General features: G+C 38.1%; 1 protein-coding gene across 13 annotated transcripts in view; it reads right to left on the reverse strand.

Moving 5' to 3' along the window:
• The window catches only part of TfAP-2 (transcription factor AP-2), a 978986-nt gene that overhangs the window by 254072 nt on the left and 706837 nt on the right, over positions 1–18077 (reverse strand). For 9 of the 13 annotated variants that reach the window (XM_069820017.1, XM_069820019.1, XM_069820016.1 and 6 more), the window contains one exon: positions 6682–6777. The exons of the other annotated variants lie outside the window; for them this stretch is intronic. In XM_069820017.1, the coding sequence (XP_069676118.1) occupies positions 6682–6777 (96 nt within the window). The remainder of the gene's footprint in view (positions 1–6681; positions 6778–18077) is intronic. 13 annotated transcript variants of the gene reach the window in all.

Here is an 18077-nt window from a genome sequence, read left to right on the forward strand (position 1 = left end):
GTAGCAGTAGTAGCAGCAGCAGCAGCAGTAGTAGTAGTAGCAGTAGTAGTAGTAGTAGCAGTAGTAGCAGCAGCAGCAGTAGTAGTAGTAGTAGTAGTAGTAGCAGTAGTAGCAGTAGCAGCAGTAGTAGTAGTAGTAGTAGCAGTAGTAGCAGCAGCAGCAGTAGTAGTAGTAGTAGTAGTAGTGGTAGTAGTAGTAGTAGTAGTAGCAGCAATAAAATGCCTTGTACATAAAAGTTGGCCTAATGCTAATAATAATAATAATAATAATAATAATAATAATAATAATAATAATAATAATAATATAATCTGATTGAGGTTCTGCCTGATATGTAACTTAGCCTACATCTATTATCAGGCAGTATATCACACTTGACAATATGTGTCAGAGGAAGAACAATAAAATTGTTTGTATGCATCTGGAGTCTAATTAGTGTAATGTGTATATACTCAGCGAGATGTGCAATTGAGGGAGAAAGTAACTGGCCATTCTACTACATTATCTCCTGGCTTAGTTTCTTCATGAGTAGAGCCCGGATGTTTAGGGATTTATAACAGCTAAAACAGGCAGGCAAAAAAGGCAATAAAAACGTAAAAAAGGCACAATAATCGTTGAAAAAGGCATTGTAAATTTTAAAAAGGCATAATAAATTTAAATTAAATCAACATAACTAACATATTGACTTCGTAGGTGACATATTTTGACTTATAAAATACTCTTTTCGTGATTAACTGTCTTTTCACAAACCTTACATAACAAAACTGTTCCATCGGTTGAAAACACATGGGCACCAAATTCACTAACGAAAGCATGAAGTTTACTTTTCAATGGTTTACTGAATTTAGGCATTCTAGCTAACCGATCTTATACCTTCTGTCACTCGACAATAACTGACTGTTCCTCATTCAAATTTCTTTTTCCTACAATAATAAACACTTGTAGCACAAAATTGTAACACTAAGATTTAAAAATATGAAAACGAACAATTGGAAATGTTACGTGACAACTTCTATTAAAACGAGTTTAATATTTAAAATTATAAAGCTGATTGTTGGTATCGTGAAGACATGACAATATTATATTTGTAACTGTGGACTGTCGATCATTATTCATATTACACCAATAGTATTAAAGCACGATTGTTAGCAGATTAAGGACCGAAGTAGTTTACTTTTGAATAATTTCAAGGGAAAAATTGTTCCGGGGCCGAGTATCGATCCCGGGACCTCTGAGACGGTGTCGGGTGGAGTTCCCGGGTAGCTCAGTGATAGAGCGCTGGTACGTTCAACCAGAGGTCCCGGGATCGATACCCGGCCCCGGAACAATTTTTCCCTTGAAATTATTCAAATCTGCTTTACAGGGAGCTTCACCTGAAAGACTAGATTTGCATAAATTACTTTTATTTACTATTGTTAGTAAAGTCAGTCATTATTTCAAATATTTAAATTACATTACATTACAATTAATTAGAAAATTGCAAATAAACAAGAAATATTGCTTTAAAATTACAAAAAAAGGCATTTATTAGTAAGCAACACCTTAAAAAGGTAAAATAAGCAAAATAAAAATTGCCTCTATCACTTTGGCTTACTCCAAATCACATTTATATCTATACAAATAATGATTTACTTCCACCCAGTAAAAAAGGCATTTTGCCAAACATTCGGGCTCTAGTGATAACGAATACTGATGGATTTCGTATCTATGAAAGATCAAATTATGGTTACAGTACAGAAAGGATTAGGTCTGACAGCTCCATAGCTGACCAAAAAACTTCAAAACCTGTTCATGACTATGAAAACGGGGAGAGTTGGGTAGTATCGGACAGTGAGTTTCTTTCATCTACAAGCAGATGATAGTACCTGAATGACATGGTTACGTTTCTGTGATGTCGCATACAGTTACGTAACCACGTCATTCAGGTACTACCATCTGTGGTAGATGAAAGAAACACACTGTCCGATATTACTCGATGTCCGATACTACCCAACTCTCCCCTATACCTTAATGCTAGAGTGAGGATAGCAGGGAAAATAGAAATAGTGCGATGAAACTGTCACAAAGCTGCATTATTATCTGTAACAAATCTAACCGATCTATCCATAATCGAAATTCCTTCGTTTTTTTGGTAAGACGTCGCCAGCTGGGCTACAAGAGACGTAAAAGCCTTGAAAGCCACCATCTCGCTCTAGAGATAATGCTAAGGTTTATTTATAAAACCAGTTTTTTTTTTTTTTGCTCTCATTATGAGGCTGGCCTTGATAAAAATTTTTGCATAAGTATTAGATAACAGTAAAAAAAATGTTTAATTGTTTCTGAACACGCACTTCAAACGACGAAACTGAGATACAACTTATTCCAACAAGCATCACCAAATTAATCTGTCAATGTCAAATTCTCCTGCCTCTCGAAACAAAAAGCTTTTAAACCAAAGCATGATAGTTCACCATTCAATATTTGAACTTTACAACTGGTAAATGAACTTGGGTCTAGACTGCACAAGATAACACAATATGCCAGGTGTTTAATTGCTTCGAAATACTATACAAGAGAGATCACAAGGTAATAAGAAATGGACAAGGCAAAGGAGGCCCTACCACATGCACCCCTTGGTCTAATTAAAAAATAATAAAACTCAACAACTGTAGCTACAGCGGGAGATTAAAACACACAGTACAAAAACCTTCTCTCGGGACCGGTTTCGACTTGTTTCCTCTGAGGAGTAGATATTGGTATCTGATAATGTGAGGGCTCACAGCTCTGTAATTTCAAAACATGTTACCCGCACTCTGCGTTTACTGTTAGATAAAAAAGAAGACCAGCTAGTCGGCTGGGAATTACAAGATCAGTGTCGTTACATTGTCACAAGGGGCATAACTTGAGTAGCTTGTATGCTGCACGATGGTTGTTACAATAATCTGGGGCCTAACAATTACTTCAGCCCAGCCGTGCCTCCAGTTATCTGATGGCTTTTCACCAAGGTTCAAAGTAAGACTTACAATGTCCAGATAAAGGCATCAGGTATCCCGTTCGTTTCTGCAGTGTATTTAAATATGAGTACTGACACAAAAATATAATCTTTTCAACATACATTTAAGTATATCTGAATTGTATGTAATATTTATGGACCTAGAAAAGGCTTTTGACAGAGTGAATTGGAATAAACTGAAGGGAATCTTAAACAAAATTGGAAAGAGAGCTGGCTGTTCAGTAATCTTTCCTATATAAAACAACGGATCAAAGTCAGGATAGGAGAAGAAATGCCAGGAGGAAGTGAAATAGGGAGAGGAGTACGTCAATGAGAAAGACTGGAGAATTCAGGGTTTATAGTGAAAGAGCTGCCCTTGAGTAAAACACTACGAATGGACGATGATGTTCAAGAATAACTTGGGATAGAAGTGCACAACATGTTCTGATATAATCAAAATAAAACTTTTCAACATGAATTTAAACATAATTGATGATGTTTGAGAGTAACTTCCTGTAGAATTCCACAAAATGCTCTGATATAATCAAAATTAAGCTTTTTAGGTAAAAGTAAAATGCAAAGAACATACAGTAATTAAAACCATACAAAATAACCGTTGTGCTCTTAATTACATACGCGTACGAAAGCATGGGTTTCAACAGCTCCGATTAAAGAAAGATAGCGCATAAGATGAGAGTTTTGGGGCGATTGGATAGCTAAACTACATACTAGGTTCAAAAAGTTCCCGGAATTTGCTAGCATCATAGAAACAACGTACCTTAAACACTATTCTACAGCATTCCCTTCAAAATAGTTGCCTTCCGCAACAACACACTTTTGCCAACGCGTGTAGAGTTCCTGGAAGCAGGCCTGGAAGCCATTTTGTGAAACCCGTCTTAGTGCTCTCGTCGCGTTTGCGATAACCTCTTCAGCATTGAATCTCCGTCCTTTCAGATGACTTTTCAGACGGGGAAACAGAAAGTAATCAGGTGGTGAGAGATCAGGAGAGTATGGTGGGTGATCCAAAGCAGTTATGTTGTGCCTGGCAAGAAAATTCTTTACAATAATTGCGCGATGAGCAGGTGCATTGTCATGCATAAGGAACCAGTTGTTTTCTACCCACTTTTCTGGACGTTTCCTTCTCAATGCGTCCCAGAGGCGACGGAGGGTTTCTACGTACAATTCTTTCGTTACAGTACGACCTTCTGGAATGAACTCATGGTGCATGAGACCCTGAGAGTCGAAGAAAACTTCCAACATAACTTTGCTTTAAGTGTGCTTAAATGCGACAGGCTCATGTCAGTAGATTTACTGGCATATGAAAGAACTCCTGCGTGACAAAATTCCGGCACATCCGGCGATGCTGATATAACCTCTGCAGTTGCGAGCGTCGTTAAATAAAACATAACATTTAAAATAACTTTGCCTTTGGAAGTGTCCCTAGGAAATTTTTGCTTCCGAGGAGATGTTTTCGATTTCCACTCAGATGACTGTCGTTTAGGGACTGGGTCGTACAAGTAGCACCAGTTTCATTTTGTTTAAGAAATCACCATCTTCATCAGCCATACTGATCATGTCCCCAGCAAAACACAGAACTTGATGTTTGTACTTTGCTCTGTGGACATAATTACAAAATGCGACGAACAAACAAAACACTATGATAAACAAATGCCTACAACTCAAAACCAATAATTGCCATTATCAACAAACTTTAAGGAAATGACATCATGAATGTTACCAACAAAACAAATGTATAATATCCCTTGTTATATATTAATACGAAAAATGGTAGTAAAATTCCGGGAACTTTTTGAACCTAGTAGTATTATGGACTACAAAAGAAACATAGACATAGGAGATCAGCTTGGAATACCAAACTTTCCGCGAAATAAAGAATTGGTATGAAATCTTCTAAGAGTACAAGACCTCCTAAAGCACTTTCCAACTATAAACCAGTGGGTATCAGGACTAAGGGACAAATCATCTCTACATGGCAAGACGAAAATCCCTCTTGAAGTTGCAGGCCAATGGTCTAAAGACCCATTCACAATGAAAATTAAACAACCTTAACATAAACACAGAAGTTTGCGGCCAGGTTACCAAATGGGATCATTCACAATGATTCACATAAACATTGACATAAACATTGTCGTTAGACGTTAACATGAAAGTTTGCAAACTCCAAACTTTTATGCTTATGATGAAAGAGTGATGGAACGGAGAAAAATTCTCTCCGGCGCCAGGATTTGAACCCGGGTTTTCAGCTCTACGTGCTGATGCTTTATCCACTAAGCCACGCCGGATACAATCCCGACGCCGTTTAGAATCGTCTCAGATTAAGCTCCATCTCTTGGGTTCCCTCTGGTGGCCGCCCTCTGCACTACGTCATAGATGTCTATGAACGCAGGACCGAAGTCCATACATGTGTTGAGGTGCACTCAGATGAGTGACTAATTGGCCGGGATCCGACGGTATGGGCGCCGTCTTAAATCACGAAGTGATTTATTACGCATATCATATCATATCACCCAAGAGATGGAGCTTAATCTGAGACGATTCTAAACGGCGTCGGGATTGTATCCGGCGTGGCTTAGTGGATAAAGCATCAGCACGTAGAGCTGAAAACCCGGGTTCAAATCCCGGCGCCGGAGAGAATTTTTCTCCGTTCCATCACTCTTTCATCATGTGATGACGCAGAATATCTGCATGGAAATATCATATGTACTTCGGTACATCAAAATAAATATTTTATGCTTATGCTTACGTGATTTGCAAACAGTACACACTCGTGGAGCGCTGAAGTATACGACAGAATATGAGGAAATGACGTCGTTGTTATGTTTCCATGGTTACCAAGTATCTATGCGGTTATGTTTATGTTTCCATCGTGAATGTTCTTGATTTTACCGTAACGTTTACATTTTTAAGTTAACGCTTATGTTATGTTTAATTTTCATTGAGAATGAGCTTAATCCTAGAAGAACAAGAGAAAAAGAAGAAAAGTATTTCAGCCCTAATTTCAACATAATGGATTTTAATTTGCAACACTGATTTCGGGCAGAATTTCACAAAATGTCCTGAAATAATAGAAATACAAGCATTTCTGCAATTATTTAAACATAACTGTTAATCATTTTAACAGTAATTTTGGGCAGAATTCCACAAAAATCCTGAAATTACCAAAAATACAAGCTTTTCAGTACAAATTTTTCCCAGAACAGTCAATGATATGAACATAATAAGAAGATTGGTATACACCAAAAGCTGTACAGATTGCATTTACAAATTTAATTTACGAAACTATTTATAGTCATAGCTACTAAATTAAAGGAAAATGTTTGCTGTAAAATATATATACCGAATATGAAAAATCAACTGAACAAAGAGTCCTATCTATTTATTTAACGGAAGTCGTATCTATTGCGTCTTTACACTAAGTAGAATTATTTAGAAGTTACTGCAATATACATAAATCGGTAAAAAAAAAGAAAAGAATACCTGGCAGGTATAACAAAGGATATGTTAATGAGCTCATGTCGAAACTTCTCTCAAAACAGTGCAAAGTGTTACATACCCACAGCAAATAGATAGTTTAAAAAAATAGCTGCCCATACTAACTGTAAAGTTACGAAATTGAAGTCTGAATAAAAGGTTATCGAAAAATTGAGTAGCCTTCCCCCCTCCCAGGCTTTGAGTAGATAGTTCTCACTCACCTGGGGAAGCGCGTTGAATGCTCGGCCTGATAGCGTAGGGATTCACGCAGGATGACAACTCTACTACTCTCTCCAAGTACGCGCCATTGTTCCTTACTGCAACATTCCAAGTAATCCAAGTAACCCTTACACTCAGTATGTGCAGCTGTTTTTTTTTTTTTTTTTTTTTTTTTGCATTTATATATCTCTTATGGAGATGTGTGCGCAGTTTGACAAGTCATTTCGACCAATATTGCCAAACTGTGTAGAAATCCACAAAATGTGTGAAATGTTAATTGTTGTGTGGAATGATTGACTGTGTGGATTTTTTGTGGAATTCTCACAGCTAGGCAATTAAATATTCGATTTAATTTAAAAAAATGTGCATATAAAATACCGATACCGTTGATTCTAGAGTAACAGTGAGTGAATTATCTACACCGCTCTAAATCTGTAGGAGTAGCTTGAATTTTGTCATTCTGTTTTAAGGTTTTTGACGCTTTTTTACAGACTTTCTCCCGGGCTTTCAAAGATCTAAGTGACAAGGAAATACTGGACACCGCGAACGACTTGGGCAGCTACCTGACAATGAACTTGAGGGGGATGGTGTCGGAGAACAAATTTTTACCGCTATGGGTCATGTTGAGAGGTGAGTGAGAAAGTAACAAGAAGCTCAGTCATTTGTCTGGTTTTCGCTGTTTCTCTAATCTGCCCCAGGTACGACCCGTGATCAAATCTATTTTCTATTATCTAAAATTATTATTTTAATGTTCAGGCATTTGAAATATTATCATTCGCCGTTTACCTAAGATTAAATTGCTTAACATACACCATATTTAAAAAAATACTGAATATTAATAAATAGATAAATAATATATATGAATAATAGGGTATATACATAAATTTGCGAGTCAAAGTCAGGATAGGAGAAGAAATGTGAGAAGGAAGTGAAAAAGGGAGAGGAGTACATCAAGGATATCCTTCATCACCTATCCTGTTCAACATATACTTGGAGGATTTAATAAAAAACTGTTTTCATAACATGGGAGGAGTGATAGTAGGAGGAAGAAGAATAACTGCATAAGATTTGCTGATGATATGGCGTTGTTAGAGAAGAGGAAATGATACTAAAGGATATGCTACTGAAGCTAAATGACAGCTGTGAGCAGTATGGGATGAAGATCAATGCCAACAAGACGAAGACCATGGTCATAGGAAGGAAAATAAAGAAGATAAACTTGCGAATTGTACATGAGGCAGTAGAGCAAGTGGACAGTTTCAAATACTTGGGGTGTACTATAAGCAGTAACATAAGCTGCTACCGGAAGTCAAAAGGAGGATAGCAATGGCAAAGGACATCTGGAAAAAGAACTAAGGAAGAGACTAGTGAAGTGCTTTGTATGGAGTGTGGCATTGTATGGGGCAGAAACATGGGCATTACGACGAAGTGAAAAGAAACGAATAGAAGCATTTGAAATGTGGATTTGGAGAAGAATGAAACGTGTCAAGTGAACAGACAGAATAAGAAATGAAGCTGTGTTGGAAAGAGTGGATGAAGAAAGAATGATGCTGAAACTGATCAGAAAGAGGACAAGGAATTGGTCGGGTCACTGGCTGAGAAGAAACTGCCTATTGAAGGATGTACTAGATGAAATGGTTAACGGGAGAAGAGTTCGGGGTAGAAGGAGATATCAGATGATAGACAACATTAAGATATATGGATCATATGAGGAAACAAAGAGGAAGGCAGAAAATAGGAAAGACTGGAGAAACCTGGGTTTGCAGTCTTGCCCTTGAGCTGAATACTAAATGAGTGAATGAGTCTTGTACAGGATTCCCTGAAATTAATTGATTCAGGCTTCCATGGTAACCCATCCTATTGCCCAATTGCAACTACTGTTAAGGCTGGTTCACAATAAACCGGGAACGAGAACCAGAGTGAAAACGAGAAGCAGAGAACGTGAATATGAAATTTTTTTATTCACAATAAACCGAGAACGTAGATGACTATGCATATCGATATGCATGTCGATAACGATATTTAAAGTCGATATTACGCATTCTGATGTTATTTGTGTATAATTGACCAATGGCGTTCTCTCATGAGTACAAGGCAGCCAACATAAACACAGGTTAACCAACTTCAAAATTTCAACGGTACTATAAATATGCCCATGCATCTTTATTATCACAACCTATTTTAAGTCTACCATAACGTAAAGTAATTAGAGAAGAAACATTTGTAATAGAACAAAAATGAACAAAACAGTAGTTATTGAATTGAAGCAAGAATATGTAGTGTGTAATACAACCAATACAGTAATAAAATATGATTCACTTACGATCGGTGTTCAAAGATGCAGCTATTGAAAGCCATGTATTCTCCTTCATTTTCTCATCTTTATACGAGGAGCGCCGCTTATCGTAAACGTGAGGATTTTCCTCAACACTCAATATTAGAATCTCATCAAATAAAACTTGCTCCATGATGCACAGCATAGGTTATGTCACGGTCTTCTTGCTACAAAATATACGACGACAAAATAGCTTTTATATGGCAACAGAATGAATCTAGTGGGCTGTGATCGGAAACGTGAACACCAAAGTTGAAACTTGGCCAACTCTCCGTTCCTGATCCCGGGCTACGGCAAGCTTTTCGTTAATTGTGAATGCTCACATTTAAATGTACACATTTTAACAATTTTACCGTTTTCGTTTTCGTTCCGATTCTCGTTTCCGGTTTATTGTGAACCAGCCTTTACATACGCAGTACTGGCAACGTAGTGAACGCATCTCGTGATAACTGTTCGACATATTCTCCGGTCAACTGTGGTTTAAGAAAGAGGCAGAAAGAGTGAAAGAGTGAGAAAACTTTCAGAATACGTCTAACATAGAACCGATCTTTCCTTTACATCCATATGCCATTTATGCGCCAAGAATTCTTATATAATAAATTTTATAACAGCGAGCTGCAAAACTACAGCGAAATACTTTCCTCGATCTAATAATAATCGAAAACTTGAAGAGAAAACCCCTCTCTTTCCAATCTTTCCCATGTCCTCCTTACACCCTAGACCCCTTCTCTCGTATTAGTCCTCCCACCCTTGCTAACCCTCCCTACCGACCCGGGGAGTCGAGATCTGACCCTCACACATTCCTCAATCCCCGCTCTTCCATCGTTCTTTTCGAAACGGCTACCATCTAGACGGTGCCGCTTGCCAGCGAAATTTCCAACTGATTGAACGCATAGAGAAATATTATTTTATATATATAAGGCCAAATTCTTATCCATACACGTTACCATGTATTGGTGGTGATCTTTTAAACTAACAAAGGCTCCACGACCTTGTTCCTACATTGATTTCAAAGCAGCGAAAGAAGATCAATAAGCATGGAAACTTACAGACAGGGGAAAACTATAGTTGAAGTCGGTTATGGCGTCACTGAAGGTAGGTCTACTAAACAAGTAAACAAGTAGGCCTACCGCTACAAAAATAAATTAATAATTAATAAGTACATAAATAAATAAATACATACATAAATAAATAAAATTACGAGGCACATCCAGAAAGTAAGTTTCCCTATAAAAAAAGAACACGCTTTCAGGAAAACATTTATTCGCTGCAGGGTGGATGATCAAACAACTCCCAGCCAAATTCCGTCAAAACAGCTGCTGTGCGCCGAGCCGTATGTGGACGAGCGTTGTCATGGAGGAGCACAACACCTGCAGTAAGCATTCCACGCCTCTTGTTTTGAATGGCACGTCGCAATTTTCCCAGTGTTTCACAGTAACGGCCAGCGTTCACTGTTTCACCTCTTGGAAGGAAGTCAATAAGCAGAATGCCCTTCCTGTCCCAGAACACCGTACACATCACTTTCCGTACCGACAGTGTCTGTTTGAATTTCGTCCTGACCGGAGATCCACTATGCCGCCAATGCATTGACTGCTGCTTGGTTTCCGGAGTGAAGTGCGAAATCCAAGTCTCATCGCCCGTGACGATCCTGTCGAGGAACTCGTCGCCATCATCGTGATACCGTTGCAGAAATGTCAGTGCTGCTCCTAAACGTTGCATTTTGTGTTCGGGTGTCAGGTTTTTCGGCACCCACCTGGCACACACTTTTTTGAACAGCAGGTGCTTAGTGACAATCTCATGCAACAAGGATCGCGATATCTGCGGGAAAATGGCTGCTCAGCTCTGTAATCGTGAAGCGACGGTTCTCCATGATGCACTGCCGCACCAGCTCAATACGATCATCATTGATGAGGGACGGTCGCCCACTGCGCTCTTCATTATGGACACTTTGACGACCTTCGGAAAACTGCCTACACCAGCGACGCACCATCTGCTTACTCATGATGTTCGGCCCATAGACCTGACAGAGATGCCGATGAATTTCAATTGGCGCAATGCTTTGTGCATTAAAGAACTTTATCACCGACCGAACCTCGCAGGCGGCGGGAGAAGGAATAAGAGCTTCCATTTCGGACCACTGCTGGCAGGCTACTGGCACCAGGCGGGACCTGGCTGGCATATGATTGATATGTCATAGATCTGTTACGCATGCGCAATTGACACGGCTAATTACGTTTACTTTCAAGGGGAAAAAATCGGGAAACTTACTTTCTGGATGCGCCTCGTAATACAGTAGGTTAGTAAAATACAAGGAAGAAATACATTCAGAATGTTGCGCATTTCGCACATCACTAAAAATTAAATTACAAAGCCTGCTAATTTCTAAACACGGTCTACTGTTTTGAAAGTAAATCCCTAAAAAACAAAGTACCCTATATGATTATGTCCCGTGACCAGAGCATAGTACGAAATGGAAATATATAAATTAGAAATTTATCCTTTGAAAAGGTAAAAACATTCAAATGTCTTGGAGAAACACTAACTAATATAAATAACATTCGAGAGGAAATTAAATGCAGAATAAATATGTAAAATGCCTGCTATTATTCGGTTGAGAAGCTTTTGTCATCTAGTCTGCTTTTAAAAATAAAACTTAAAGTTAGAATTGAAGATCTCAGTACAATAAGTGGGTTATGAACCAAAAGACAACTTTTCAGGAGAGCAAAAACAAAATACCTATTTACTTTATTTTTTGGAACAGCATATTACATGAACTTCAGTTTCTAATACTACAAAAGGGTTTATGAGAGAACCAATGACAGATTCTGATTCTATGAGGCGGGAATAGTAAGAAAGTTTGAAAATCCGAAAATGCCACATTTGGTCGATAATCCACTTATTGTTCTGAGGTCTTCAATTCATAAAACAGTTATATTACCGGTTGTTCTGTATGGTTGTGAAACTTGGACTCTCAATTTGAGAGAGGAATAAAGGTTAAGAGTGTTCGAGAATAAGGTGCTTAGGAAAAACACTTGGGGCTAAGAGGGATAAAGTTAGAGGAGAATGGAGAAATTTAAACAACAGAGAACTGCAAGTATTGTATTCTACACTTAACGTTTGAGATGGGTAGGGTAAGCCTATGCAGCACATATGGGTGACTCCAGAAATGCTATAATGTGTTAGTTGGAAGACCTGAGGGGAAAACACCTTTGGGAGGCTGAGACGAAAATGGGAGATAATATTAAAATGGATTTGAGGGATGTGGGATATAATGGTAGGGACTGGATTAATGTTGCTCAGAATAGGGACCGATGGCGAGCTTATGTGAGGGCGGTAATGAACCTTCGGCTTCACTGAAAGTCATTTGTAAGTAAATAAACGAAGTCCAATGATTAAGTTATTTTATTGATGTAATCATGTAATTTGATTACTGTAATTATTTTAATGTTATTGTAGGCTATATATCACTGCCATCGGTGCAGTGCTAATACATACATACATACATACATATTTAATTTGCTCTCGTGGCTAAATTAACCTTCATTTTGACACATCTTAAAATTAGAAACACCAAAGAATCCTTCATAAAATTGTTACTACACTATTAAACTTGTGTTAAAGTAACTTGAAAGCTTCATTCTCTACAGTTGTGTATTTCATGATACACCATAAAAATGAACGCGAGCAAGGTACCTAAAAACTTACAGAGAATGATGTAGGCCTGTAATAGCAAGTTGTGTTCAAATTGCACTTTTTAACTAGTACAGTATCTTATTTAGGTACACTTCAATCGGAAGGTACAAGTAATAGATTACAAATGGTGATAATTTTAATTTTTTAGTATAATAAAGTGTAATTATAGCTGTATAAATTAATAGTTTGTTCTTTTAAAGAAATTGCCTTCCTACTGAAGCGTGAAGTTGAGTGGAAGGCTGAACAGCGTGGAGATAGCTCAGTCAATGTAACCTTCGAAAAATGCTGGTTACAAGACGTTTGAGGTGCACTTACGCGTGTCTTCAATAAAATAGCTATTATATTTGTTGACTTCTGAAGAAGATCACATGGAAACCACGGACAGAAAAGATTAAGAACACTAAGATCAGGAGGATTATGGAAGTTGAAGAGGGGATAATTGAGGAAATTGGAAGCAGAAGACTGAAGTGGTATGGTCATTTATGCAGAATGGTTGAGACACGTATAACTAAGATAGAAGTTGGAGGGAAGAAGAAGAAGAAGACGACCGCAGACTTCCTGGAACAGAATATACAGCAGTCTATGAGGAATATTGCAGTCACAGAATATGGCGCTCAAGATAGAGACAGATGGAGGGAATTAATAAATGGAGGGGAAGACTGAAGCGTGGCTGTAATATCATCTTGTTCTGGCGAGAGAAGAACCTCTGTAATGACCAGAGACCGGAAATTTGGCAGAATGCCTTTTTAAATGCGTTAAGGAAAGATTCCACTGAAAATCATGAAAATTTTTCCAAATTTTTTTAGCTATTTCACTTATTCAGAATTTATATTTTCATTCCCCCAAATGGATTCAGCTCAATTCTGATTACAGATACTCGTCTGTTTACACTTTTTAAATTAAGGCTGGAAGGGGGCGTGGAATTTAAAGAGCTATCAAAATTGTTTTTCATCGAAGAATTATTTTTTTAAATTTCTGATTAAAAATCTAGTAACTTTTTGTTGGCTCCCTGAAGTTACTAGATGAATGCAGCGGAGGAGTATATTAATTAACATAAATATTCATTTTATTTTCAAATCTATTTTTCTGTGTTCATTTTTGTTGATTCAACATCAACTTTCTTATGCCAAATATTAATAAATCTGGATGAAACTTTTACTGCAAGTATTTATGAGGTAGCTGCATGTTCCTATGCATTTATTTTGTGAGAAATGCTGCTAGTTTATTTTATTAATTTTTTTCTTAATCCTGCTAGTTTATTTTATTAATATTTCTCGAGAGACGTTATGTGATCACAAGAACCAATCACACACAATGAATTTATATTAGCTTTGGTATAAGAATCGAGTTCAATTTTGTACGTATTTAAGTTATATTGCCTTGAACCTAGAAGCTGATATATATACTATATATCTTCTTTCATTAAGTGGATGTATAGAATATCTTCTACTGATAGATCAAAATTTTCGCTTCCCACGTCCTCGTTGCTCCGATATGAACACTTGATTCTTTGATAATACCAAAGCGTCGCTAGGTCATTTCTTTTATCGTTTATCGTAGCTCCAACGTGTATGTACCCTTAGATAGTGTATGAATGGAAGCAGGAGAGAAGAATAAGAAGAAGAAGAAGAAGACCCCAGATTTCCTGGAACAGAATATACAGCAGTCTATAAGGAATATTGGAGTTACAAAAGATGGTGCTCAAGATAGAGACAGATGGAGGGAATTAATAAATGGAAGGAAAGTCTGAAGCGTGGCTGTAATATCATCTTGTTCTGGCGGGAGAAGAACCTCTGTAGTGAGAAATATTCTCAATTAAAAATAATATTCGTTTTATAAATGGCACCAGTCCAACTTAAACACCTTAGGAACTGAAAATATAAATTATAAAAGCGTTAAGACAGACTTGGAACATTTACATAAGTACAGTGGAAGTTCTCAAGTTCGACAGAAATCAAGTTCGACAGAAATCAAGTTCGACATCCTATAGTTCGACTGCTTACGTAGGAGAATTAGACACGCCCCTATACGGGCACTAAGAAATGGGTTTGCCATTTGAATGGAAATTGGTTCTGTGTCTTGTAGTGATACTTTTGTTACAGGAAAACAGAATATTTTATTGATTAGGACATCCATATTGATCACTGATTTTAAATTAATGAACTATTCTTTTTCTATTTGAGAATTGTGCCGTTTGTGAGACGGAACTGTCGAAACCCACTGTGGTACTAGAAGCGCATACACAAGTCTCGGGGATTAGCAGACGAATGACATCGTGCACTATTGTGTCATGGCGGTGTGTTCTGCTGTATTGTTTGTAATGAGCACAACGTAAAAACAATATTTTAATGTATATTATTGCAATGTACCGAAGTACATATGATATTTCCATGCAGATATTCTGCGTCATCATACGATGAAAGAGTAATGGAACGGAGAAAAATTCTCTCCGGCGCCGGGATTTGAACCCGGGTTTTCAGCTCTACGTGCTGACGCTTTATCCACTAAGCCACACCGGATTCCACCCCGGCGTCGGAAGAATCGTCTCAGTTTTAGGTTCCAACTCTTGGGTTCCCTCTAGTGGCCGCCCTCTGCACTACGTCATAGATATCTATGAACCTAGGACCGAAGTCCACACATGTGCTGAGGTGCACTCGTAATGAGTGACTAGTTGGCCGGGATCCGACGGAATAAGCGCCGTCTTAAATCACGAAGTGATTTACGCATATCATATACATTATTTTAATGTACCGAAGTACATATGATATTTCCATGCAGATATTCTGCGTCATCATACGATGAAAGAGTAATGGAACGGAGAAAAATTCTCTCCGGCGCCGGGATTTGAACCCGGGTTTTCAGCTCTACGTGCTGACGCTTTATCCACTAAGCCACACCGGATTCCACCCCGGCGTCGGAAGAATCGTCTCAGTTCAAATCCCGGCGCCGGAGAGAATTTTTCTCCGTTCCATTACTCTTTCATCGTATAATATTTTAATGGCTTATGAGCGAACATGTCAACGGACCAGTTATTACTACCGGTTCAAGAAATAAATTGTTTATGCTCTCTTTTCTTTGAACGAGATGGCAGTACGGAAATTTCTCAAAATTTTGCTAGCGTAGCACAGACAACAACTTATACAGTCGCCATGACAGCCATCGATCCTTCCAGCAGTTTTGTTCCTATTTCGCTGCAGCGTGACGTCATTGTTGTCCACCGGTCCGGTGAGATTCGGAATACGCTGATAGAAAACACGAGACGGTTGAAAATCAAGTGATTTAGGATAGGGATGGTCACTTGTGGTCAATGTTCTATCGGTAAGTCGTGATTTTAGTTGAAGTGAATAGGATGGCAGCATTTGAAAGTCGGCAAAGGCAAAGCCAATCTTTTCCAAGTATATACGTACATTTTAAATGCTGTGGGAGGAGAAAGTTTAATCGGCGATCTGATCTAATGGTTTTCCATTACAATACCGCGTGTCTTAAAGAGTGAAACTCGTCACGACTGAAGCATCTTAATGAGAGTACTTAACTCCTATATTAGTCTATATTTTCCACGATTCTGTGATATTATTGTTATATTCTTGTTCCGCCGACTGAATCTTTTATGAAATCTCAACACAAAAAAGTATCTGACCCGTAACAGGGATTGGTGAGGTGGGGGTGGATGGAAATCAAGCCAAAGTGTGGCTGTTGGCAATGTAATCATTTAACAATTACTCCAGTGCCGGAACAGGCAGCAATACTATTTGCACTAGTTATAAGCCACTTAGCAAGAGCCAAAGGTCTTCGCAGCTCGTGACATGCTTCCCTTTAAAACAATACTCGGCGCTCCGTGCAAGAGCGAGCCAAGACTAAAGTCGTGCCGCATTAACTACACCCTGCTTGCTCGAGTGTTCCGTAATTTGGGTAATCAGCTGACACCTTAACGACTTAATTTATTTACACGCGCTCGAGCTTTCTAGGTGGTCACTAGTTATACGAACTGCACCGAGGCATCGTTATCATTTACGATGCAATCAGTTAGCTCTTCACGACGTTCAAAAACAATAACAGGAAAAGGAAAAAAATACATTCGAAAACTAAATTCAGAACTTCCTGATTGGTGTACTTATACCGATTATTTGATAACTTAATGTTTATTCATCTTGTTCTTTTTCTGTTTAATCCCTATCATGAACATCACCACATCCACTACAGAATTTGCCATCGTCACTTCCTCCACCTTTGACTCCTCTTCCTCACTCTTTTTCTTCTACTCTTCCCAGTACTTTTCTTTCCATCTTTATCTTACAATTCGCCCTGATGGTCCCCTTCCCAACTACCTTCTACTTCCTATTACAAATAATAATAATAATAATAATAATAATAATAATAATAATAATAATAATAATAATAACAATAATAATAACATAGTTCGATTAATTAAAATGTGTCTCAGTGAAACGTACAGCAGAGTCCGTATAGGTCAGCCTCTGTCAGATGCTTTTCCAAATCACTGCGGGCTAAAGCAAGGAGATGCACTATCACCTTTACTTTTTAACTTTGCTCTACAGTATGTCATTAGGAAAGTCCAGGATAACAGAGATGGTTTGGAATTGAACGGGTTACATCAGCTGCTTGTCTATGCGGATGACGTGAATATGTTAAGAGAAAATTCACAAACGATTAGGGAAAACACGAGAATTTTACTTGAAGCAAGTAAAGAGATAGGTTTGGAAGTAAATCCCGAAAAGACAAAGTATATGATTATGTCTCGTGACATAATATACGAAATGGAAATATAAAAATTTGAAATTTATCTTTTGAAGAGGTGGAGAAGTTCAAATATCTTGGAGCAACAGTAACAAATATAAATTATACTCGGGAGGAAATTAAACACAGAATAACTATGGTTATTATTCGGTTGAGAAGCCGTCCAGTCTGCTGTCAAAAAAATCTGAAAGTTAGAATTTATAAAACAGTTATATTACCGGTTGTTCTTCATGGTTGTGAAACTTGGACTCTCACTTTGAGAGAGGAACATAGGTTAAGGATGTTTGAGAATAAGGTGCTTAGGAAAATATTTGGGGCTAAGAGGGATGAGGTTACAGGAGAATGGAGAAAGTTGCACAACACAGAACTGCACGCATTGTATTCTTCACCTGACATAATTAGGAACATTAAATCCAGGCGTTTGAGATGGGCGGATCCAGAAATGCATATAGGGTGTTAGTTGGGAGGCCGAGGGAAAAAGACCTTTAGGGAGGCCGAGAGGTAGATGGGAAGATAATATTAAAATGGATTTAAGGGAGGTGGGGTATGATGATAGAGACTGGATTAATCTATCTCAGGATAGGGACCAATGGCGGGCTTATGTGAGGGCGACAA

Source organism: Periplaneta americana, chromosome 3, assembly GCF_040183065.1.
Source record: "Periplaneta americana isolate PAMFEO1 chromosome 3, P.americana_PAMFEO1_priV1, whole genome shotgun sequence".
Lineage (NCBI taxonomy): Eukaryota > Metazoa > Arthropoda > Insecta > Blattodea > Blattidae > Periplaneta > Periplaneta americana.